At 40.8% G+C, this 26,869-nt stretch overlaps 2 protein-coding genes across 4 annotated transcripts in view; one reads left to right on the plus strand and one right to left on the minus strand.

Moving 5' to 3' along the window:
* The window catches only part of Nup133 (nuclear pore complex protein Nup133), a gene marked incomplete in the record, with an annotated part of 90,231 nt that overhangs the window by 22,373 nt on the left and 40,989 nt on the right, over nucleotides 1-26,869 (plus strand). The window contains 3 exon segments of the mRNA XM_069334355.1: nucleotides 1,605-1,826; nucleotides 3,417-3,590; nucleotides 15,418-15,553. Of these exon segments, the coding sequence (XP_069190456.1) occupies nucleotides 1,605-1,826; nucleotides 3,417-3,590; nucleotides 15,418-15,553 (532 nt within the window).
* HSPC300 (haematopoietic stem/progenitor cell protein 300) lies at nucleotides 22,138-26,757 on the minus strand. Of its 3 annotated transcripts, none has more exons than XM_045743056.2 (3): nucleotides 26,624-26,757; nucleotides 23,280-23,382; nucleotides 22,138-22,790 (listed from the first exon to the last, which is right to left on the minus strand). In XM_045743056.2, the coding sequence occupies exons 2-3, from the start codon at nucleotides 23,346-23,348 to the stop codon at nucleotides 22,632-22,634; spliced, it is 228 nt and encodes a 75-aa protein (XP_045599012.1). In that variant the 5' UTR covers nucleotides 23,349-23,382; nucleotides 26,624-26,757; the 3' UTR covers nucleotides 22,138-22,631. The 3 variants fall into 3 exon arrangements, with proteins under 3 accessions (XP_045599012.1, XP_045599014.1, XP_045599013.1); XM_045743058.2 differs by lacking the exon at nucleotides 26,624-26,757 and adding an exon at nucleotides 26,441-26,562; XM_045743057.2 differs by lacking the exon at nucleotides 26,624-26,757 and adding an exon at nucleotides 25,907-26,303.

Genomic DNA, 26,869 nt, shown 5'->3' on the forward strand with positions numbered 1-26,869 from the left:
GCGTATATATACCCCCTGAGTAACATGTCCCACGGTGCGCATGGAGTATATATATGCCATAGGGTGCCAGGCCCGATTCAAATGGCCCGCGGCTACACGGGGTTCACATTAGCTTCCTCAGGGCTCTTGTAAACAGATGCCATTTTAAAAAAAAATCGTGGGCAATATTCTCAGGTGTGAGAGGCACAGTACTGTTGGAGCAACCAAGGCCGGCGCACGCAGCATGAGCGAACAGCATTGCTGTTCAGCTTGTGACCACAGTATCGCCGAAAAATGTCAAAATAAATATATAATTGTTATTATTTAACGATGACAATATTATAGATGACCCCTGACTGTGATATAAATAACCAGGGTTGTGATAATAGCAGGATTGTTGTAATAATTAGTGCTGTGGGAGGAGTGATGCTGAGAGACGGAGGGAGACAGCATCGTTTACTGACTGTGTGGCCACCTGTTATTGTTTGCATTCACCACACCAGCTCAGTGGTTCTCTATGGTGAACACAAATGTAGATACTTATATATAATGTGTGTATTAGTGTAATAACAGTAAAAGGATTATGCTGGGAGGAGCCATATGGGTGACGGAGGTGACGTCGTCTGCACGATTTGTCTAGCTGTTTAGAGGGTGGCCACTATGCTCTTTGGGCGCACTACAAGCTTAGGTGTACAATTACGGTGCATAAAACATGTAAATACTTATATATAATATGTGTATATAGGGTAATAACACTGCAAACAGTATTGTTGGGGGAGAAAGTTTAGTGCGTGTGACCTTGAATGAGTGAGGGAGCCGCCAGCCGCCAGCTGTGTATAGCGACGACTCTTAGTGCCTGAACTAACTATATCAGCTTAGCTGTACAGTTGTGGTGAACAAAATATATACATACTTATATATAACATCTGTATATAGTGTAATAACACCACAAATAGTATTGTTGGGGAAGAAAGTTTAGTGCGTGTGTTGAGGGAGTGGCTGGCTGGTGTGTGGCGGTAACTCTTCGTTGCTTTTCGACTCTCAATATCAACTTAGTGGTTCGTTATGGTGACCAAAACATGCAGATACTTAAATATAACCTGTGTATAGAGTGTAATAGCAGCAAAACTATTTGTTTATTGTTTTATAAACATAATAATTGAATCACTAATATGCACATCATACTTTTGAGTATAGCGATTATTCACCACTTTTATTATATAGATATATTACAATACACACTATTGAATAATATTACTGCAAAAAAACTAAGAGAAAATCAATCGGAGACATTGAAACAATTAGGTAATAATATCTTTGTAGCAACTCCCACCTGTCAGCGGGGTGACACTGACCGGGTCTGACGACTGCTCTGTCAATCCCCACTTTTTGCCAGACTTCCTCGGTCAATTGCGCCCAAAATATGTCGCCTACGATTTTTTTTTATTTTTCCTGTGCTCAGGGGACACAAATTGACATGTTTAGAATACGAAAAAATTTTTTTATTTGTTTTTTCTTGCGCACAGGGGTGTAAATGTCCCCAGGACCCCTGAGCAGTGTAAGGGTTAAAGTATTTGCGATTGTTCTTGTGCATAGTTGTTAAGGTGTATCGTTGATGACTGTAGGGCCAGGAGTGCGACAGCTTGGTGTTCCTGGGAGCTGCTCTGGGCTGTCTCTTGGCAACCACCACGTCCACCACACTACTCATCCAGCCAGGCGGGGGATCAGGAGGGAACCAGACCATCAATGTTCGACAGTTAAAGGTGCCAGCTGGCCTGCTAGGGGGCATATCCCGCAGGGTGTCGTCGCTCGTCTTTGGCTCCATGCCAACACAAGCTCCTGAAGCTGTGAGTACAATTTTTTTGGTTTCTACTTAGGAAATTTGGATTACATTTGTGCTGTACCTCAAAAATCCAGACATGGTTGAGACCTGACCATACAAGAACTTAGTGTGCAGAAAGCCAAGAACTTCATTTTATTAGTTGCTGTAATACTTCATGTATTATGCTAGGTGTTAAATCTCTCTCTCCTCTGTTGCTTCATCTAATGCTCCTCCAGAAATTTTGTATCTATATTTTCAGTTTTTCCTTAAATATAATTTTGAACTTTAACCCCTGCAGTGTGCACCTGTTTTTTTGGCAAAAACTTCATAGTGCAATTGTTAAGGACATATTTTTGTTGTTTTTATAAATGGTCAGGTAAAGTTAATGTCAAAATGTTTTCAAACTCAACTATTTTCATTTCAAAACACAAAGTGATGAAAAAATTAAAAAACATTAAAATATAGCCTAAGTAAAAAAAAAAAATGCACAACTCTCAAAACGCATTTGTTGTTTGGCGCAGTGCAGTGGTTAAGCTTGTTTTTCTCATTTGAAGCTATTGTTATAGCGAGTCCACGTTCTTCTGGGGGTCTTGGCCATCATTGTATAATAGCAATTAAAGTCCTAGTTTTGTGTCGGTTTTCAAAATGTTAATTAAACCCACCTTTAAACTTTTTATGTACATTGCAAATTATAGCATCCAAGGATTGATTCATGCGGGACATTGTTTGTTATATACGTACATTCTAGCATTTCTCCGTGAAGTGTAACTACTACTGGTTATTTAGGAATCCCAATCTTGTACTTCCCTTACTGGCAATGTATGCTTGTACAGTAGTTGTGCAATAGTTTCCTGTGCTATTGTACTCAAAGGCCTTTTTCTAAATCTTGTAGATGGCTAATGGTATTTTCAAATCCCAATCTTGTACTGTAGAAATAAAAGGTTAAACAAAGATTGTATGTTTGTTAACTTGGATCTGTTTGCTAAATCTGTGTTGGGTGTCTTCTGTTAAATTTTTGTATGGCAAGTAAATCTAATTTTTCTGCTGTACCTCTCTGTTGCTCCCCTAAGGCAATATCCTGCTTTTCTCATGGATAAGTCCAAGCCCACTCAAGGTGGGTGGTATTTCACCCTGGTACAACAGTCATCTTTTTCAAACCATCATAAAGGGTCATATTAGGGCAAAGGAAACGATAGAAAAGACTATCTGGCCTGAAATTAACCTCCAGAAGTTTCATTCATCAACAGAGCCCTTGATTTGTACATGGGCTGGATTGATTGTTCTTTAGTAGAATCTTGTGGAGATGGTTGGAAAACTTCCTGCAGTGTGTCAATGCCAAGTGTCGGTCTTCCTGAATACTCACCAGATCCTAACTGGAGGTCTATAAAATATTACATAAGCTAGTAATTCAGTGCACTGCCAAGAAAGTGCTTTTTATGTGCACTCAAAGCTTGATTTACTTAAATTATTCTGTAATTTCAGACCAAACCTTGATAAAACCATTTTTAGAGGGGCAGGAGAGAGGAAGGCCTAATGTGATTTAATGATAATTTTCATTGCCAGAGCTGCATGTACAGTAACTTAATAGATTAACTTTGTGGAATGATGCTTACAGAGGCTGGTGAGGGCCGTAGGTGTCCATGGGGCCGACAAGGACCAGCGTGCCGTGCTGGTGCTGTCGGCTCACTCCTTGCAAAAATGGTACCTTGTTCCTGGAGAAGCTGACAAGCTGGTATACGAGTGTAATGTAGAGAAGTACATAAGAGAAGGCTTTGTGGACCATGTGTGGGTAAGCATTCTCTTCTGTGATGTTTCTCATAGCTGTAATGTGTATTTAACAGAAAATGTCTACAAGGAGAGGTGGGTTTCTGTACTGTGTACAATTTCATTGTTGAAAGTAGCTTTTCTTTACCCAGAAGTAAATAGATACCTAGGAGTTAGTTGACTGTTGTGGGGTTGCATCCCGGGGAAGGTCAGGTGTTTGCTTGGGGGATGAGGGGGGGCCCCAGGAGAGGGCTAACAGTCTTTCTGCTCTGACAATTGGAAAATAACATAGGGTTGATTGATGTTCTCAATGTCATTGGTGATTCTTTAATAGCTGCTTCATCCAAGGGTTAATAAGTAAGGAATTTAAAAGAGAATTCATATTTTGTCATGCAAGCTAGGTATGCCTGTTACATACCCGCACCCTTATTCCCCCACCCAAACCATATGATAGTCCCTTTACCCTTGTCAGTCCACACACCACCCACTCGTGCATACCATACCAACCGTGCACGCCACTCCAACTGTGCACAGTGTTAGAACATTATATAGAAATCTAAACAAGGAGGCTTTTAAAAGTCCAAACACACTACCTATGTGAGACCATTACTGGAATATGCAGCACCGGCATGGAATCCGCACATCATGAAGCACAAAAGACATCTTTACAAGTTCAAAGGTTTGTAGCTAGAATAGTACCAGAATGGAGAGAGCTTGGCTATGAAGACAGGTTTAGAGAACCTGCCATCACAATTGTAGAGGAGAGATGAAAAAAAGAGAAGATATGAACACCGCATACAATGTTCTGAGAAGAATACACAACATGAACAAGGGCAGCTTACTTAAATTGAAAGTATGTAGAACAAGAAGACACTGGTCCAAGTTGGACTTGCAGTCAAGTTGTTGAATGCATAGAAAGTTTCATATCCTGTTTGTTTGGTTGGGAAGTGGTCAACTTTGCTTTTGAAGGAAGTTGGTGAAGTTCCTTCCATCGATAACGTTATGGAAAAATATGATATCACACACACACACACACACACACACACACACACACACACACACACACACACACACACACACACACACACACACACACACACACACACACACACAAAATTGAGGCAAAACGTCTAAATGGGGATAGAAATGAAGAAGACAGAAATTCTTTTTTTTACAAAGTGACAGGGACTGGAAAGCTTGTGAAATGGTACATAAAAACAAAGCAACAAGATCAGTAGTGGAAGGGGGAGTAAAGAGCGAAGGAAAAGGGAACATGTTCCTGAAAATTGTATATACCAACATAGATGGAGTGAGGTCAAAAACTTTGGAGTTGCAAGATATAATCCAGCTTAGGGTCCCAGATATTGTTGCATTATCAGAGACGAAACTTGAAGGAAATATAATAAATGAAGTCATATTCCCAAGAGGCTACTCAGTTTGGAGACGTGACAGGAAAACTAGGAAGGGAGGAGGAGTGGCTGTACTGGTGAAAAAACACCTGAAGGTAAAAGAGTTAATATTTGAAAACCCTCGAGATATTGACATAATGGCATTGCAGGTCTGGAATCAGGATGATAAGCTGATAATTGTAAATACCTACAGCCCACCAGCAAGCAACACATGGACAAAGGAAGAACTGGATGACAAACGAGAGGGCCTCATAATGGTCATGAGAGATATTATTGTACAAGCAGATAAAGATAAATCACGACTGTTGATACTGGGGGACTTCAACTTTAGAGCAATAGACTGGGAGGCCTATGAAGCAAGAACGGAGGACTTTTGGACATGCAGATTTGTGAACCTCATTCTGGAGACATTCTTGTATCAACACATAAAGCAAGCCACAAGAATGTGGGAAGGAGATGTACCGTCAGTACTGGATCTAGTATTCACCAGGAAAGAAGAAGAGATTTTTGACATCCAGTACCTTCCTCCCTTGGGAAAGAGTGATCACATCCTGTTAGACATTAAATATGCTTTAAGATATCATCTAGAAGAAAATGGGGACATTGAAACAGTTGATAAACTCGATTTAAGGAGAGGCAACTATGGGGAACTTCGAAATTTTTTTAATGAGTGTAATTGGACAGAATTGTTGCTAGGCAGGGAAGTAAATGAAATGTATGCCAAATTTTTAAAACTATACGAGGAAGGCACACAAACATTCATACCAAAACAGAGATGCAGGGCCAGAAAACAGGATTGGTTCGACAAATTGTGAGAGGGCAAGAGACCAAAAGACACAAAAATGGAATCGGTATAGGAAGAGGCCAAACCCCCAAACATACCAGCGATACAAAGATGCGAGAAACAACTATACAGCAGTAAGGAGAGAGGCAGAAAGAAATTTTGAAAAAGGGATAGCAGATAAATGTAAAACAGAACCGGGCCTATTCTACAAATTCATAAACAACAAATTGCAGGTAAAGGATAATATCCAGAGGTTGAAAATGGGAAACAGATTCACGGAAAATGAAAAGGAAATGTGTGAAACATTAAATGAAAAGTTCCAAAGTGTGTTTGTACAAAATGAAATCTTCAGAGAACCAGACACAATAAGAATTCCAGAGAATAGAGCAACATAGAGCGGATAGAGGTGTCTAGAGATGAAGTGGAAAATATGCTAAAGGAGCTCGGGAAGAACAAAGCAGCTGGCCCAGATGGCGTTTCACCATGGGTTCTGAGAGAATGTGCATCTGAGCTCAGCATTCCACTTCACCTGATCTTTCAGGCATCCCTGTGTACAGGAATCGTAGCAGACGTATGGAAACAGGCTAACATAGTTCCAATCTACAAAAGTGGCAGCAGGGAAGACCCCCTCAATTATAGACCTGTATCATTGACAAGTGTAATAGTGAAAGTATTGGAAAAGCTAATCAAAACTAAATGGGTAGAACACCTGGAGAGAAATGATATAATATCAGACAGACAGTATGGTTTTCGATCTGAAAGATCCTGTGTATCGAATTTACTCAGTTTCTATGATCGAGCCACAGAGATATTACAGGAAAGAGATGGTTGGGTTGACTGCATCTATCTGGACCTAAAAAAGGCTTTCGACAGAGTTCCACATAAGAGGTTGTTCTGGAAACTGGAAAATATTGGAGGGGTGACAGGTAAGCTTCTATCATGGATGAAAAATTTTCTGACTGATAGAAAAATGAGGGCAGTAATCAGAGGCAATGTATCAGAATGGAGAAATGTCACAAGTGGGGTACCACAGGGTTCAGTTCTTGCACCAGTGATGTTTATTGTGTACATAAATGATCTACCAGTTGGTATACAGAATTATATGAACATGTTTGCTGATGATGCAAAGATAATAGGAAGGATAAGAAATTTAGATGATTGTCATGCCCTTCAAGAAGACCTGGACAAAATAAGTATATGGAGCACCACCTGGCAAATGGAATTTAATGTTAATAAATGTCATGTTATGGAATGTGGAATAGGAGAACATAGACCCCATACAACCTATATATTATGTGAGAAATCTTTAAAGAATTCTGATAAAGAAAGAGATCTAGGGGTGGTTCTAGATAGAAAACTATCACCTGAGGACCACATAAAGAATATTGTGCAAGGAGCCTATGCGATGCTTTCTAACTTCAGAATTGCATTTAAATACATGGATGGCGATGTACTAAAGAAATTGTTCATGACTTTTGTTAGGCCAAAGCTAGAATATGCAGTTCTTGTGTGGTGCCCATATCTTAAGAAGCACATCAACAAACTGGAAAAGGTGCAAAGACATGCTACGAAGTGGCTCCCAGAACTGAAGGGCAAGAGCTACGAGGAGAGGTTGGAAGCATTAAACATGCCAAAACTAAAGACAGAAGAAAAAGAGGTGATATGATCACTACATACAAAATAGTAACAGGAATTGATAAAATCGACAGGGAAGATTTCCTGAGACCTGGCACTTCAAGAACAAGAGGTCATAGATTTAAACTAGCTAAACACAGATGCCGAAGAAATACAAGAAAATTCACCTTCGCAAATAGAGTGGTAGACGGTTGGAACAAGTTAAGTGAGAAGGTGGTGGAGGCCAAGACCGTCAGTAGTTTCAAAGCGTTATATGACAAAGAGTGCTGGGAAGACGGGACACCACGAGCGTAGCTCTCATCCTGTATCTACACTTAGGTAATTACACACGCTCTCTCGCTCGCTCGCTCGCTCACTCACTCACTCACTCACTCATTCATTCACTCACTCACCCAGTGTCCTTAACACTTTCGCGCTCTCCGCGTTCAGAAAAAAATCATACCCCTAGATGCTTTCGGCGGTTCGCGCGTCTGCGCGGTAAGACCGAAAAAGTGTACACTCTTTTTGACTGTCCTGACAATAATTGAAGGCGCACGTATTTAAATTTGGTATCACTGTGTTCGCAATAAAATTGTCTATAAGAACATCCCTATAAAATACCGCCAAAGCATAAGGACTATCAACACCAAATAAAAAAACTATTCAGATCACTCGCCAAGAGCGCCAAACAGCAACAAAATGTTTCCACTCTCTTAATGGTTGCGAAGCTTACAGTTGTCCTACATCGCTAATTGTGGTATCATTGGAATCGCAATAAAATTCTCTACACGGACATATGCATATAAATATAGATTCAATGTCGTAGCCCACCCAAAACAGTGTGGGAAGTGGCCGAAGTGTTACCCGCGGCGGCATATCGGCGAAACTCGCTTTGAAAAGTGTATATTCAATTCACTGTCCTGATATTATTTGTCGATGTATGTATTTCATTTTTGTACCAATGTGTTCGCAATAGAATGTTCTATAAGAACATAAGTATTAAAGGTCACATAAGGATGTGTTCGACCGGCAACATATATAAAAACTTCGTCGATTATACTCGTCGTGTCAATAATACAATTGCTTTACCACGATGATTCACTGCCACAACGTTCTCTTTAATAAGCTGTTCGGCTATTAGAGAAAACGTAAATTTCATGGCAAACATTTGTAAACTATTCCCAAGTTGATCGGATAATAAATGGATTTTATACAAATATTTTTTCTCGTGACTCCCGAGCGCCGCACGCCAGCGTATTAAGTAGGAATATTGGTGACGATACTGTTGTCACCAATTAGCGAAAGTGTTAACTTGTATACCATGCAAAGTGATGAAGATTGTAAGAAAAAATCTAGTAACACTATTACACACACAAATCACAATAACGTGATGTATCAAATGAACAAATCTACTATAGAAGCAAACTTGGCATCCAACAGCTTCACTTCACAGATGGATCAGTAGACCAGCAGGGACAAGAAACCGGAGCTGCAGTTAAAGCAGGAAACTCTGTAAATAGTTGGAGACTCTCAAATGGATGTTCGACTTTACAAACAGAGATGCTAGCCATTCAAAAGGCTTGTACCCATGTGCATGGGAAATAGCCTTACAGGTTCCGGAAGATGAGAGGAAATGCCAGTACAGTACTGTGGAGAAATGCCGACAGACCACTGGAACATTATCTAACACAGTGCTCAGTTACAAACCCATTAAGATTTCAACTTAGATTCAACAGAGCAGAAGTTGTTAAACACATATGGCAAAATCTTACTGAAGCAACCATACGAGTCATAAATACTCATACTCCGCCCAAGTAAAACAGAAACAAGCAACACTTAGTGGGCCAGCCAGAGGCTTAGGGCCCGCGCAGGAATATCCCTGCTAAAAAAAATCCACAAGGGCCGTGACGAGGATTCGAACCTGCATCCAGGAACATCCCAGACGCTGCCTTAATCGACTGAGCTACGACATGGTAAAAGAGTTGAAGCTGAAGTTCTACTGAACTTACTGGATCCTGCAGCCTCTCCGAGACACAAACCAGGGTTTTACACAACTCCCCCATGCACTCGAATTATGTCAATAGGCTTTGTGTGGTTTGTTTGGTTTGTGGCCTTGTCTGGTTTGTGTCTCGGAGAGGCTGCAGGATCCAGTAAGTTCAGTAGAACTTCGGTTTCAACTCTTTTTTACCATGTCGTAGCTCGGTTGATTAAGGCAGCGTCTGGGATGCTCCCGGACGCAGGTTCGAATCCTCGTCACAGCCCTTGTGGATTTGTTCATTTGATACATCACATTATTGTGACGTGTGTGTAGTGATGTAAGGGCGAAGAGGGAGAACGGCCTATTGACATAGCTTGAGTGTATGGGGGAGTTGTGTAAAACCCTGGTTTGTGTCTCGAAGAGGCTGCGGGATTCAGTAAGTTCAGTAGAACTTCGGTTTCAACTCTTTTTACCATGACGTAGCTCAGTCGATTAAGGCAGTGTCTGGGATGATCCCGGACGCAGGTTCGAATCCTCGTCACGGCCCTTGTGGATTTGTTCATTTAATCTAGTAACACATCTGGAGAGAAGGGACTTCGTGACAAATTGAGGAGTAATCTTGGTGGGGAGGGAGGTAGCATTGTCTGCTGACTCTGTGTGACCACCTTTTACTGTCTGGACTCCCTATACCAGCTTAGTTGTTCGCTATGGTAAACAAAACGTGCAGATACTTATAAATAACGTCTGTATATAAAAGCAAAAACAGTATGGTGGGAGGAGAATGGAGGCGAGTCAGGTGAGGTGAGGGAGGGAGGGAGTGGCAGCCAGTGGGGGGGCTGCCACTGGCTGCCACTGGCTGCCACTGGCTGCCACTGGCTGCCACTGCCAGCCACTGGCTGCCACTGCCACTCAGCATACCAATTTAGTGGTTCGTTATGGTGAACGGAAGTGGTTCGTTATGGAAGTATATGTAGGTACTTATATATAATGTGTATGTACAGTGTAATAACAGCAAAAGGAGTGTGGGGGGAGAAGCCATTTTGGTGATGGGTGTGGCAACATCTACATGATTTGTCAAGTTTGGTAGGGGTGGCCACTATGCTCTTTGGGCATTATACCGGCTTAGTTGAACAGTTATGGTGAACAAAACATGTAGATACTTATATATAATGTCTGTATATAGGGTAATAACAAGACAAACAGTATAGTTGGGGGTGAAATTTTAGGGCGTCTGACCTTGAATGTGTGAGGGAAGCAGCCGCCAGCTGACTGTGTGTAGCGATGTCTCTTAGTGCCTGAACTAACTATATCAACTTAGTTGTACAATTGTGGTGAACAAAGCGTGTAGATACTTATATATAACATCTGTATATAGTGAATAAAAGCAAAAACAATATTGTGGGAGGAGAATGTGGGTGAGTTAGGTGAGTTGAGGGAGGGAGGAAGTAGCAGCCAGTACTCACCTAGTTGTGTTTGCAGGGGTTGAGCTCTGGCTCTTTGGTCTGAGCAGTGGCGGGCTGCCACTGCCACTGCCACTCAGCATGCCACTTAGTGGTTCGTTATGGTGAACATGAATGTAGATATTTATATATAACGTCTGTATATAGCGAATACACTGTAAAAGCAAAGACAGTATGGTGGGAGGAGAATGTGGGCGAGTGAGGTGGTGTTGAGGGAGTGAGTGGCAGCGAGTGGCTAGCTGGTGTGTCGCGGTCACTCCTCGTTGCTATTTGACTCATAATACCAACTTAGTGGTTCGTTATGGTGAACAAAATATGCAGATACTTATATATAACCTGTGTATATAGTGTATTAACCGACAAAGTATTTGTTCACTGTTTGATGAACATAATAATTGAATCAACAATATGCACACCATACAGTATTTTTGAGTACAGCGATGATTCACTCATTTTATTGTATAAATATATCACACTACACACTATTGAATAATATTACAGCAAAAAACTACGAAAAATCAATCAGAGACATTGAAATAATTAGGTAATTATCTCTTTGTGGCCACTCCTGCCTGACAGCTGGGAGCAACAGACCGTCTGGGACGCATGCCAAGTCAGCGCCTGTTTTTTTGCCAGACTTCCCCGCCCTATAGCGGGCAATATATGCCTCTTACGATTTTATTATTATTTTTCCCATGATCAGAGAACACACATTAACAGGTTTAGAAGAATTTTTGTTGTTGTTATGTGCATTAGCCCTGAGCAACACAAGGGTTAAAGATGCTAATGATGCTGGGATATGAAGGGGTGACTGCTGAGATGTTGCAAAGCATTGACTTTTTTGTAGAAAAAAAATGAAATTTTTTGAAATACTAGTACAACAAATGTCAAAAAGGTTCGTTCGGTGTTCGGCAGGTAGGCTGCTCCATGGTTTCTTAAATAAAAACAAAATGAAAATAAAACAAATGAAAATTTTTGAAAAACGGAACAAATGTCAAAAAGGTTTGTTCGGTTTTCGGCAGGTAGGCTGCTCCATGTTTCTTAAATAAAAAAAAAAACGAAAATTAAAAATAACGGTTGAAACAATTTGATAAATGGACAAATGCCATAAAGTTTCGTTCAGTGTTTGTCGGGTAGGCTGCTCCATTATTGAGACGTAAATGAAAAATACAAAACAAATGGAACACATTTAAAACAAAGAAAGATTGTTATAATGGAGCAGCCTACCCGACCCCAGTGTACCCCAGAAAAATCACCACTGCCTGATGTTATAATGGAAAGGGACTCCCCTTCCAAACAGTAACACCTCTCCTCCTCCCCCCTCCTCACCATCTTACATATGCCAACAGGAGTCATCAGTAAAGGTAAGTATTGTAATAACTTGTACATATTGAACTTTTGTAGTGAAGATTTGTGTGAATTAGGTGTAAAATTTACTTTGAAGTTAATTTTTGGGGGAGTCTGGAACGGATTAATTCATTTCCCTTTATTTCTTGTGGGAAAAATAATTTTGACTTGCGATATTTTAACTTACGATACGTCTCTGGGAGCTGATTACCATCATAAATCAAGGCCCCACTGTAGTTTATAACAGTAGATTGATTGACAGTTGAGAGGCGGGCCAAAAAGAGTAGAGCTCAACCCTTGCAAGCACAACTAGGCGAATGCACACCACTCGACGCATGTCTGGAGAGGAGTGGAAAGTGGTGTTGCCCAGGGCTCGGTTCTAGGAATATTGCTGTTTTTTTATTTATGTAAATGACCTCACAGAGGAAGTGAGCTCATCGGGATGTTTGCAGATGATGCAAAGTTAATGAGGAGAGTAAGAACTGAAGAGGACTGTGCTGCAGAAAGTCCTTAATAAACATAAGGAATAGGCAGGTAAATGGCTGCTAAAATTCAATCCAAATAAGTATAAAGTTATGAAAATGTGTATGGGACAAAGGAGACTTGAATTTAAGCATTTAACTTCACCATAAGGGGAAGATGGTTACAAAAACTAAAAACTAAAAAAAAAATCTAAAAAAAAAAAAACGTGGAAGGGAGGGAATTATCAGGGAAAGTGCCAAGCCATTACGACTATATAGCACTGGGAAGGGGTCAGGATAAGGATTTGGGATGGGACGGGGGGGGGGGAGGAATGGTGCCCAACCACTTGGATGGTCGGGGATTGAATGCCAACCTGCATGAAGCGAGGCCGTCACTCTACCGTCCACCCCAAGTGGTTGGGCAACATAGACCTGGGAGTAGACATAATCTCAATACTAACACCACAAGCTCATGTGAACAGGATAACATCGTCAGCAGGTTATGGGATGTTAGCAAACATAAGAACATCATTTAAGAATTGTAAACAAGAAGGCTTTCAAGTTAACACATACCACTTGTGTGGGATCATTACTTGAGTATGCAGCACCAACATCCACACACAATTTCAATTTTATCGATTCCTGTAAATAGAAACAGGAATCGATAAAATTGATAGGGAACAATTCCTGAGACCCGGAATTTCAAGAACAAGAGGTCATAGATTTAAACTTGCGAAACAAAGCTGCCGGAGAAATATACGAAAATTCACTTTTGTAAATAGAGTGGTAGACGGTTGGAACAAGTTAAGTGAGAAGGTGGTGGAGGCCAAAACCGTCGGTAATTTCAAAGCATCATATGACAAAGAGTGCTGGGGAGACGGGACACCACCAGCATAGCTCTCTTCCTGTAACTACACTTAGGTAATTAATTACACACACAGTTTAGATTTAAACTAGCTAAACACAGATGCCTAAGAAATATAAGAAAGTTTACTTTCGCAAACAGAGTGGTAGACGGTTGGAACAAGTTAGGTGAGGTGGTGGTGGAGGCCAAGACCGTCAGTAGTTTCAAAGCGTTATATGACAGAGTGCAGGGAAGACGGGACACTACGAGTGTAGCTCTCATCCTGTAGCTACACTTAGGTAATTACACCCTGTGAAACTTAAAGAGAAATATCAGAAAGTTCAGAGGTTTTCAACTTGATTAATACCAGAATTGAGAGGCCTGCAGTATGAGGACAGGTTGAGGGAATTCACCCTGACAACCTTAGAGGAGAGAAGAAACATTGGGGATTAGATCGCTGCATGCAAGATCCTGAGGGGAATAAAAAAGGTGGACAAAGGAAGCCTATTTAAATTATAAAGGGATAGGACTTGGGGACATCAGTGAAAGTTAGACATGCAGTTGTGTTGAAGAGATGTGTGTGGAAGTTCTTGTTCCCTGTGCAGGTGGTCGGCAAGTGAAATGCATTGAAGGAAGATGATCCCACCAAACACGAGCCAAAACTATGACGTTGCTACAATGTTTGGACAAGGTTTAACACCTAACAATTGTAACAACCAATATAGCAAGTTGTAACTACATTCTCATGTCATGAAAAAACATTATAGCAAGATGTAGCTACTTTATTATAAGTTATAACCAGGGAATCATAGGGACCGTTACATTGTGTGTTTGCAGGGATGTTGAAGCCAGTTCCATCCCCAAATAAAAAATATGATGAAAAAATTAATGTTGAGAAAGGTAATTAGCATGTGGCAATAAACGGCTAGTTCACTCCCCCCATAATCACTGATAGGCAAGCATTGATAGGCACCACTCATACCCACCTGTACACACCACTCATATAGTGTATATATATATATATACTAGCCTTGTAGCAAGTCCAAATTGTGTAATATTTTTTGTATTTCAAGACGGGTGGGAACTTGTATATATTCGTGATTACCAAACTATATTTGACAATATTGTTTGTATTGACACACACCTTAACCTTATGCTTGGGAATAAATAAATAACCAGGATAAATAAATAAATAATCCAAATAACCAGGAGGCCTGGTCGACGACCGGGCCGCGGGGACATTAAGCCCCGGAAGCACCTCAAGGTAGCCTCAAGGTAAGGTTGGGAGGCCCCTTCCACCTTGGGAGGCCCTGGTGAGGGGCTGGGCTACGGGGAAGTTGATCTCCGAAATCAACGTATTGTAATTATAAGGTAAGGTACCAGGTATAACTTCCTTCATAACTTCCTTGATTAAATATGGTAAGAAAAATTAATGAATTGTCTGTTGTTTAATTCTTGGGTATGCCAAGTCAGAGTAAGTTTTTTCTCCTTGGTTTTGAAGAAAATGAATTGCACATGTGATCTTTAGAGAAGTGTAACATATTGATAATATTCATTTATTTTAACAACTGTCTTTAACATTTTCATCTTAATACTGTAGGATGGAAGAGGTTCTTCCAATCTCTTGAGGAAATAAGCTTGACTCACCAATTAGTGCAGGGAAATAATGTTAATCAAGGTGCCGGGTATATACACTAATCGAATGCTACGTGCCATTGTTATTTAATTATTCAAAACAGTACACTAATATGATTTTTATACTGATCAAATATATTATGCACTTATAAAATACTGGCATAGTGAGATTTATCCACTGATAAATTACTTATGTGAATACTCTTTATTCATTGATTCATCGTTTAGTTTCCATCTTGATCCATGTACTTATTTTCCATCCACAATTAATCAAGTTGGAGTGGACACAATTTCACACATTCTTTTATGTGCACAATTAGGGTCGTGAGCGTGCCGGAGCAACACAGTTGCGGGTGTGGCTAGTAGACATGCAGCCCTCAACCGGCGACTTGACTGTTATGATCCTTGCTGCAGCGGTGAACCCACAGGTTTCTCAGCAGCTGGTGTACGCTCTTGGTAAGTAGATATTTTCAGTGGAAATTAAGCTGGCTGATATTGATATGCTGGGATCTGATTATTTTCTACAGTAGTGGGCTGTAATGATGAAAGTATCAGGTGGGGGGATAATAGGTGACTAATGGCTTATGATGGTGGTGGTGGTTATAAGGGGTTGGTTGATGACTATAAAATGCCACCAATCATCTTCTAATGGAACCTCCCTTAGGTACAGCAATTTTGTTCTTCTAAAGGAATGACTTCAGGAGTTTAACCCCTGGGCTGCACCTCCTAATACAGGAATAACAGGTAAAGTAGGATGGTGGCTATTAAATTTTTGTCGAATAGAACACAAAGAGTAACAGTCAACCAAATAAAATAGTCCAAGCACAGTTAAAAGCTCTGTACCTCAGTGAACAGTCCTTTATACCACTGCTTTTCCTTATTCTCATATCAGATATAGACAAAACTACAAGTCACAGTTTCATATCATCCTTTGCAGATGACACAAAAATTTGCACGAAAATTACCTCTGCTGAAGACATTGAAAAACTACAAACAGATATTAATAAAGTTGACCAAACCACACACTAGAAAATGAAGAGGAGAAGACGTTTCGATCGTCCTGGACCATTATCACAATCGACTTGATAATGTTCCAGGACAGACGATCTCTTCCAGCAGATCGGACCGGTTCATCACGTGGATGGTTCGGTCTTCGCGTATGGTATTTTTGACTCAAGTTTATCATCATCTCTATGGTGATCAGGTGGCTTCCTTATTAGTGTCCCACCTGCGGGCTTTGTCTTGGCGGCAGAATGAAGTTTCCTGGCAGTCCTTCCGGTTTTTCTTAAATCTTCGTCGTTGTACTTCGCTTTCTGTTAGGGTGGTAATGTCCTTTCTCTCTTGGCTGTTCCAGGACCGTCTCCTTGTGTCTAACACTGTCGCCTCATATTGTGTGACGCTGGCGGGGCCGCTTCAGCTCGCTTTTGGTATTGATGTCAGATTTGCGCCGTCTGAGCCGTCCTGGTCTTTGGACAGGGTGCTCTCTTTTCTTTCTTCCACTCGTTTTGTTGTGGCCCCTTCGATTCCGAATTGTTTTTCGAAGGCTCTTTTCCTGTTGGCATTGGCCTCTGGGAGTTGGGTTGGTGAGCTTCATGCTCTCCTCCGGCGCAGAGGTTTCTGCTCCTTCGGTCGGGGAGATCGGTTTGTTCGTTTGCAGCCTTCTCCTTTTCTGGCGAAGAATGAGACTGCGGCTTTCTGGAGGGTTCCCTAGGTTGTTAATGCTTGGTTGGTTAGGCCGGGGGTGCATCATGTTTTGTGTCCGGTTGTGGCTCTCCGCTGTTATTTGCGGGCCACGGCTTCTGTGTCAGTGGACGAACTTTGGGTTAATCCGGTTTCCCTTCTTCCCTGTTCGAGGGTGCGAGTCTCCCAGCTCGTCCGTAGGGTTATCAAGGCTAGCCAGCCTGCAGTCTATCCCCGTGCCCATGACGTCCGCGAGTTCGCGGCTCTTGCCGCCGTCTTTGGCAATATGTCCTGGGTTGACATTTTTCGGGCGCGGGGATTTTGGCAGTCGAACAGGGTCCTGGCTGCTCGTTACCTTGTAAACGTTCCTGGGCACAGTCGGGCCTGTGCAGCTTTGGGTCGGCGGATGCAGCCAGTTGTCTCGACTTTGGGTTGAGGAGTGAGCAGCAACCGCCTCCCAGGTAAGTCCGTATTCTTTTCCTCTGTGGGTAGTTAGCTCTGGGGAGCCATAGGGGCTTCCCCCCAGAAAAACAGCATTGAATGTAATGAAACGCCATTTTTTGGGTGAGTCCCGGAGGCTCCCCGGCATCCCTCCCTCCCTCCGGTTGGCGTTTTTTTCGTGTGTTTTGACATCCAGCTTCAGAACTGGGGTGTGGATTGCTAGCGTGGTGGGTCTGGGGTTACCACTTCCCCCTCCCAGGGAGGGGGGGAGCTGCGCAGACAGCGGCGCGACGACGAGTGATGTCATACTAGTTTCCTCGTTTTTGTTTGGGGAGTTCTATCCATTCGTTCGGCTTTTGGTTGCAATTTTCACCAGAATTGGGGTTTGTTTTGGGATGCCGACCTTTCTGGGTGCCTAACTCGATCGATGACAGACATAGAATGTTTCCAATCACACGGGGGTTTCTATAGGCCATTGCTCCCCTTGCCTCTCTGAGGCGGGCCAGGTTCTGGCTCGTGGTCCCCGGTAGGCCCATAAGAAATCCATACACATGACTGATGCCAAAGTCTGACATTAGCATATCAGCCTAGTAAGCTCCGGGGAGCCTCTGGGACTCGCCCAGAAAATGACGTTTCATTACAATCGACGCTGGTTTTTTCATCCTCATATCGGACATAAAAAAAAGGACACAAACTATAGTTTGTGTCCTTTTATAAATATCTAAATAAATATCCTAGACACTAGGATATTTATGAGAGTAGACAACATAGAGGATGCAGCAGACCTCCAATCAGATGTAAATCGGGTCTTTCAGTGGGCTACAGAAAATAATATAGTATTTAATAAAGATAAGTTCCAGCTCCTGCACTACAGAAAAAATGAAAATATAAAAATGGAAACCATGTACAAACAGCAGTCAAATCATAACATAAAATGAAAAAGCAATGTAAAGGATTTGGGTGTACTCGTGTCGGAAGACCTTGCCTTTAAAGGGCACAATAAAGTAGCTATCACAACTGCAAAAAAAAATAACTAGTTGGATAACAAGAAATTTTAAACTAGAGATGCTATACCAATGATACCTTTCAAGATGCAAGTGCTCTCTAGAGTAGAATACTGTTGCACAATGACAGCCCCTTTCAAAGCTGGAGAAATTGCTGGCCTACATGCATGCAGAGGTCGTTTACTGCTAGAATCCACTCGGTAAAACATCTAATATATTGTGACCGACTAAAATCCCTAAATCTGTATTCTCTTGAGTGCAGGCGGGAGAGATACATAATAATTTACACGTGGAAAATATTAGAGGGGCTGGTCCCAAACCTGCACACAAATGAAACCACAGGAGACCAGAAGGCATGGCAGGATGTGCGGAATACCCCCATTGAAAAGCATGAGGTGCAACAGGTACTCTGAGAGAGGCCTCTATCAACATCAGAGGCCTGAGACTGTTCAACACGCTTCCACTACTGACTGACCGACTCCTCGCAGTGTTCGAGAGAAAGCTCGATAAACACCTCCAAAGGATACCTGATCAACCAGGCTGCGAACAGTCGCGTCCAACAGCTTGGTTGACAAGTCCAGCAATGAGGAGGCCTGGTCGAGGGCGAGGCTGCGGGGACGTTGAGCCCTGAAATTATAGCAAAGTAAGGTAAGGGGTGTAGCTCGGTCTTCTCCGAGGATGGTCCTTACACATTGGGGCAAAAGTAGTCGAGTCTTCTAGTCCCATTGGAGTTTCGAGGTGCTCGTCTTCACAACCACCTTTGTAATGCCCTTCAAGTTGATCTAGAAAAATAAGTGCTTGGAGCGTCAAGTGCCAAAGAGAATTCATTGTGAATAAATGCCAAGTTATGGAATGTGGAATCGGAGAAATAGACCACGCACAACTTACAAATTATGTGGAAAGGAATTACAAAACTCTAATAAAGAATGAGACCTAGGGGTGGTTTTGGACAGTAAGCTGTCGCTAGAGGAACACACAAAAAAACATTGTAAGTGGAGCGTATGTGTCACTTTCTAACTTCAAACTTGTTTTTAATTACTGTGTATGGTTGGTGAAATACCAAAGAAACTGTTCATGACTTTTGTGAGACCAACATTGGAATATGCAGCACTTGTATCTCAAGAAGCGCACAAATAAACTGGAAAAGGTGCAACGGCATGCTACAAAATGGCTTCCGGAACTGAAAAACGAGTTACGGGGAGAGACTTGAGGCGTTAAACATGCCAAAACTAGAAGATAGAAGAAAAAGAAGTGATATGATCACCACTTAAAAAATACCAACAGGAATCCACCAAATTTACAAAGAAGAATTCCTGAAATCAGCAACTTCACGAACAAGAGGACATAGATTCAAGCTAAGGAAACAAAATTGCCATTTTTTTTTTTTTTCCAACACAGTGGTAGACGGTTGGAACAAGCTAAGTAAGGTGGTGGTGGAGGCCAACACCGTTAGTAGTTTCAAAGCGGTATTTGACAGAGTACTGGGAAGACGGGACACCACGAGCGTAGCTCTCATCCTGTAACTTCACTTGGGCAATTACCGTATTTGCCAGCGTACGAGATGCACTTTTTTACCTAGTACAGTATACATAACCCACACCTGATATGTCATACATTATTTAACTACTGTGTTACCTTTAAGACAGTTATTATCTAAATGAAAAATTCTCCTAGAAATTTGAAAGGAATGTTAATCGTTCATCCGCCTGTCAGCCATTTGCAATGCGTGAATGGCAACATCACTAGTGCTGTGATTGTGCACCACCCTGGAGGCCTGATGTGGCAACACAAAACATCGCATCCAGAAATACAAGTTTCACATTCTGTATAGCAATTCTCGTGCCCAAAATATAAACTATACCACAGCTGATCTTAGAGGAGGTAAGAGTTTTGGTACAAAATCCACCTTAAAATATCTTTCAATAAATGTATGATGAAACATATTAAAATTGTTTTTTTCCACAAAATATCCTTATAAAATAGAGGTGCATCCTATGCAAGCATGCGTCTTTTTATTCCGGCAAATACAGTACTTGGGTAATTATCTCCTGACCCTAAGCTTTCTCCTTGGGAGGATACCTTCCTGTCTTAGGTGCTGCACGAGTACTTTGGCTCTACCTTGGGGGACCTCAATGACGGGCTTCTGGGGTTGAATGGGAGCCTGAGGTGTGTTTTTCGGTGCCTTTCAGCCTCAATTGGTTCTTGGTTCCCTCTGCGGAGGGTCTTATGTTGCAGGGGGATTACAGTGGCATCTCAACTTACGATTGCCCCTACTTATACAACTCGACTTAAGATAGTGTTGTCGACTAACGATATTCGTTGATACACGTTTGGGTCGACCAAGCGCTTGATTCCTGATCACGCGGGCCGACCTGTCTCAGTTTACTAGAGCCGCCTGCTTAGTGACGATCACACTTATAAGAAATTCCATTTTTGAGGTGCTTTTTTTTGGCTTTTTGAACATAAAACTGATTATTATATATCATGCCATGGGTCCCAAGAAAGTCAGTGGTAAGGTTCAACATATGAAAACATGTGTAAGAATGACCATAGAGGAAAAACAAGAGATCGTTCATAAACATGAAAATGATACTCGTGTTGCTGAAATAGCTAGGCAGTACAACAAATCTTCAGCGGAGGCGGCGGCATTAGAGGATGTCCCTTCCTCATTAAGAAAATGTGTGCAGTATGGGAAGAACTGCAAAGTTTTGCTGAAAAGAATTGCCCAAATAAAGCTGTAACAGGCCGTTGCATTGATCTTTTTAATGACAATGTAATACCTCGTTACAGACAAAATGTTGCAAAGAAGGAAAAACATTCTTCAATGGAACGATTTCTAGTGAGAAAATAAAGCAGTGAGCCAGAAGTAGGTCCTGGTGGTATGCAGGCAAAACGTGCCAGTGTGTGTAGCCCAGAGAAGTCCTCACTGCCTGATGTTATAATGGAAGGGGACTCCCCTTCCAAACAGTGGCGTTACATAGCCTTCCCAGTTTGGTGCCTTCCTTTGATAATAACTTACTCCCCCTTCCAAACAGTAACACTTCTCCTCCTCCCCGTCCTCACAATCTTCCATACGGCATTAAGAGTCCTCCATAAAGGTAAGATAAACATATGTACTGTATTGTAGTTAGAGAAAAAATTGTATTCAGTATAAAATGCATTTTTAAGTTAATGTTTTTGAGGGTGTGGAACGGATTAATTCAATTCCCTTTATTTCTTGTGGGAAAAATCGTTTCGACTTACGATATTTTGATTTACAATACGTCTCTGGGAATGGATTACCATCGTAAATCGAGGCCCCACTGTAATTTATCTTATCCCCCCTGCCATGTATTGCTGTTTATATTTGAAGTATCTTTCCTGTTGAGTTTTTACAAGCCAATGTGGCAATACTAGTTGCAGAATTTTTTGGTAAATTGTCAGCTCGTTATACAGTTGCTAGTTGTTTTAAAAATAAGGTGTAAGGAAAAGTGCAGTAATTATTTTTTAAGAATATGGAAAACTTAATTAAGAATATGGAAGACATAATTGAGAATATATCTAAAACTAGGTTTAAGAAATACATTTGCTCAAATCTAGTTATTAAATTGTTTAAACAGCCACAAACCTTCCATCAACAATCTCTGTCTTGGGCTAGCTTTTCCCTAGCATTCCATAAAGTTGCTTATTCATCGATAGCATCTTTGGTGAATCTGAGTTTTTACATTGTTCTCTGTATGTCCTTTTGCTTTCATATTAGAATCTTGAATGACATGTAGGGCCTTTTGACTTCACCACAGATGGTGATAAGTCTTTTGGGATTGGTGCTTTCTTTTGATAATTAACTAGTTTGGGCTAGCTGGTCTATTCTGGTTTGCTGTGTATATGGAATATAGACTTGGTTTAGCACCTTGTTTAGGGAACACGCTGAAACAGTTTTTGTCTGGTATAACATTTATTTCATATAAAAAACTTGAAAAAATAATACATAGAAGTGATCACAGTAGAAAAATGATCCTGCTTGATTTTGGAGCAAGTTTATTTTTTTATTTTAGTAATTTTAATATTCACATTGAAGATGTGATAAGATGTCATAAGTTATTTGGACCTTGGATCACACTTGTGCATTTACTTTTGAAAAGATTTTGAATAAGGATGAAACAATCTGCAGAACTTGCATAAGACTCACTTCTTCTGTGATAGAATGTTTCATAATTCAGTTCTAGCATTGTAAAATGTATTTGACCCAGCAATAATGCTTAATTATAATCTTTAGGACATTTAAATTTAAATAATTGCAAATTAAAATTGTCATTATTTTTTCAAAATGTTTATCAACCTCGTACTTAAGTTTATAGGTCTCGGGCAAGAGTGCATTAAATAATAAGGAATCTAATGTTACATTTGTCACTGACTGCAAAGTGGTCAACTTAGTTAAGAGTTTCTCCTTTAGTAACTCGCGCCTCCAGGTACTCTATTCGCCGCTCCAGCATTGTCAACTTCTCGTTCAGTTGACTCAGCTTAGATCTGCATGACATATCAAAGCTGTTGAGGAACTCTGCTATCCTCTTGATATTGCTGGTGATAACCTAGTGAAGAAAGACATGATTTTACACTTGAGATGATGTGGTGAAGGAGGACATGTATATTGTTTGTTTGCACACCTTTTTAAACCTCCAAACAAATCAGCACATGCACATGAATAATTTTAAATATATACGATAAAAAATGTGGACAGTCACTTGTTTCAATAATGCTTTACAGAAGGTAAATCCTAAATATAGCATCAGCGTGTGTCCAAAAAGATAGCTGCAGATGCCTTATGATATGAATCATTGAAGAGGTGGTGTGGGTCAATATGGTAGATGCATCGTTTAATGCAGATGGTTGTTCAAAATTAGTGTTCAGTAGATTAGGCCTATCAGACAAGAATTGACAAATATTGACAAGGGTTTTTCATTGCATAGTGTTAACCATTTTAATGCTAAATTATCAAATTTTATATAAGCATCATTGCATTTGCTTGTGCAGCAAAAGATTACATCTTTTCTGAAAAGCTCCGACCAGCATGATCTTACCTCAATGTATTCCCGATTAATCCAGTCTTGCTTGATTTGTTGAGTGATAACTTGATTGCGCGCTGACATCCTGCAAGGTGTTGTAGACTTGGACTAACCGTTACTGTAATGGTTTAAGGGAAAGCTGTAATGGTTACATAATAGTACAATACTGTAATACTATATACAAAATATTTGAAGGATTGATTAAAAATTTTAGTATTGCATAGTAGGTACAGTTTTGCAAAGCTTTTTATAAAGTTACACAATTACATGAGGTTGGTTGGTTCTCGTTTCTAAATATTTTGGCATCATTATAGACTGGCACGTTATCATTTAGATATTAATGTAATTAAGTGTTTATTTGTTGGAAACTCTTAGAACCAACACAGCTTAGAATTATAACTGAATAGAAAGTAACATTTTGACAGTGGCCATTTGAGAAAACTTTCACCCATCCCCTCCTTCCATAAAGTGAAGTGTACAATTTACAGTACTGTACCAGTAAACATTTAAATATTTTTTCTTTGCTTTAGTTTGATTCAAGAGTTCTCATCTTGCCAGGAATGGCTGATGTGTGGTGCCGGCATACGACTAATGACTACGCTTATTTTGACCCATGTAGATACTGTGTAGAATAAATAAATTGTAACTGCTGCTCAGGCAATTACTTTCTGTACGTTATATCCACACGTGCTGTGCCCCATAGGCCTATTTCCGAAGTATCTGTAACCCCTTGGGTTAATTAAGGACTCATTATTATGATAATTATAAAATTATTTGAAAATATATTGAGGTTTATCTGATAGCCTTTTACTTTGCTATTCAACAATGCCTAGCACACGGACACAGCCTCTACATTGAACGATGTATCTTGTTCTTGAATCAAGGAGTGGACTAAATCTTCACCTTTAGCGTGCAGCCCGTCCTCCAAAAATGGGGTGGTAAATGTAAGGAGACAAATAAGTGCAATTATGTACTATTCATAGCAGTTAGAAATTGTACTTATTTTCACTTAGTATTAAATCGTACTGTCAAATATATTGTGAATATTTGAGTTTACCTGAAAAACTGAATAGAAAACCACAACCTCACCTAACCGTCTTAGTTTTTGAAGATAATAATTTTATTGCTTCTTAATTACAATTAGTACTTAACCTATAGCTATATTGATATTACAGTTTTATAAAACTAATAAAACAAAACTAAAATATATCAATAAATTGTAAAGTAACTAAGGATATTTTAAAATTTTGTATAAAATCTATATTGTTTAATAAACCTGAAAAAGAAATTCCTGATATTTAAAACTTGTGTATTGCTAATTGGAATTGAAAACGTCATCCTAAAATTCTGAGTGTGTTAACAGAAAACGAGGAGAATTAAATCGGGGGAGGGAGTTGGGTAAATGTAACAGCCCCATAAGTACAATTATGCACTGGTTATGACAGTACGATAGTGTACTTATTACACTTAGTATTAAATCGTACTGTCAATTCGGAGGATGGGTTGTAGCGTGGCTTTGTTCAATATACTTGAACTAAAATTAGGTTCAGTAAGGCAAGGTCATGCAGCATATTGAGGAGGATAATGCAACTAGGTCATTAATGAAATTATGTAAAAAAAAATTATTTACATATACTGTACAAGTTCTTAGTCTTGTAAAGCCACTAGCACGCATAGTGTATAATGTTTCGTGCAGGTCCTTAAGCCAAAATTTCCCTAGAATACAACATGTCAAATCATTTAACCAGGTACCCATTCACTGCTGGGGTGAATAAAGGCTACAGTTAAGGACTGATGCCTAGTCAATCCTCCCTGGGGTTACGAACCCAGGCCAAATCGCTCGCGAAGTGTGGGGTGAGTGCGTTACCACTAGACGACAACTATTACCACAGGAAATCCAAATTTTCACGTGATAACCATTATTTTACATAAGTTCATATTTCTTGTTAAACCACAGGCAGGTGGGAAATCAGATGGTCACAACAGAGGCTTTACTAGAGAATTACACCATGACTGGCATGAAAATTCCCCCAAATTAACCTGAAAATTGAGTACAGGTAGTTCTTCTTTGTGATATGTGCAGTTTGCATGAAGGTTTGTCCTGATGACTGCACGAGTGGTAATGTTGAAAGATGCGGCACTCGGTGGCGCATCAGTGTTCATAATTTGGCCGAGGCTGAAAGTTATCGAGGTCATCTATTTGTGCGAGGATAAAGACAAAACTAAACACGAGTGGAAATGGACTCAGGATGGCAAAGACGAGTTGTGTTAATAGTCCTGATCAACCAGGTTGATACATATGTCAGGCTGCGAGCAGCCACATCCAACAGCCTGGTTGACCAATCCAGCAACCAGAAGGCCTAGTCGGGGACCGGGCTGCGGGGTTGTTGAGCCCCAAAATCATCGCAAGGTATGGTGGTAGCCAAGTGTCGCTGTTCTATGGAAAGTGTGTGGTCTAGTTAAGAGACAGTTTGTGAGTCGTAGTATGTTTGGGAGTTAGTCGCAATTCAGTTAGGTTAGGGTAGATTGGGGTAGGGTAGGTAGATTACATAAAGCATTAAGTAACGTGTAGTTAGTGTACGAGGTTAGGTTAGGTTAGTTGAAGATGGGTTATGTTATGTTGTTGTACTTTGAATCCTTACGTCTGGGATGTGATTGCATCGGTCTTCCTTGACATGTCAGTAGTAGTTTTTAGTAGGTTTGTACAGCTGGGGGATTTCTTACTCTTGGTGGTGGTGGTTGTAGTTGTGGCAGGTCAACCTGGGAGAGTGATTTGGGTAAGGCATGCTGAGTAGTTACTTATGAGTTTGTCCACCATCAGTTGAAATGATCTGTGTACAGCAAAGGGAAGTTGCGTTAGGTCAGATGTCATTGTCTATAAATGTGGATGGGGTGTGTGTGTTGGCTCAGCCTCCAGGATGGGTTGGATTACTTGTGTAAAGAATTTAGACAGGAGCCGGTCCAGAGTCTTTTCTAGTGCATTTTCAATGGGAGTGACGAAAGTCTCAACAAGATTGGAACTCAGTTGTACGTTTTGTGGGGAAGGAATGGTCTAAGGGGGGTGCAGGATGGTCAGTGACAGACATATCGGGTACACACAAAGGATGTGGTTGACGATGGGCTGAGTTAGGTTGTTTCAATGCACTACTGTATTGCAGGTTGGTGGTAGGAAGAACCTTAGTTTTTGCCGCTATGTATGAAGGACATTGTTTCAATGTAATGTCATGATCACCACCACAGTTTGAGCAAGTGAGTATATTTGACACACAGTCTTGGGTGTAATGGGAACCACAACATTTCCCACATTTAATGTCTCTGGTGCAGCCTTTCGAGATCTGGTTAAATCGAGATTGAGTTACCTATGTTGAGCCACTCAGCTGGGAGTGTCAATGTTTACAAACTGAGGCGCCGCTGCTGCCACCTGCCGCCCAACCTGGACACTACTCGCGCCCGTTTTCTTCGATGGGAGACTCTTGAAAAACTAAAACTTGAAGGGAGGGATGGGGGAGGGGTCTGTATTAGGTTTAATTCATTAATTCATTTACCTGAATTTACCGGAAGGCCACTAACACTAGTGGCCTCGACCAGGACAGGAAGCCGGCGGC

This window comes from Procambarus clarkii, chromosome 31, assembly GCF_040958095.1.
Source record: "Procambarus clarkii isolate CNS0578487 chromosome 31, FALCON_Pclarkii_2.0, whole genome shotgun sequence".
Taxonomy (NCBI): domain Eukaryota; kingdom Metazoa; phylum Arthropoda; class Malacostraca; order Decapoda; family Cambaridae; genus Procambarus; species Procambarus clarkii.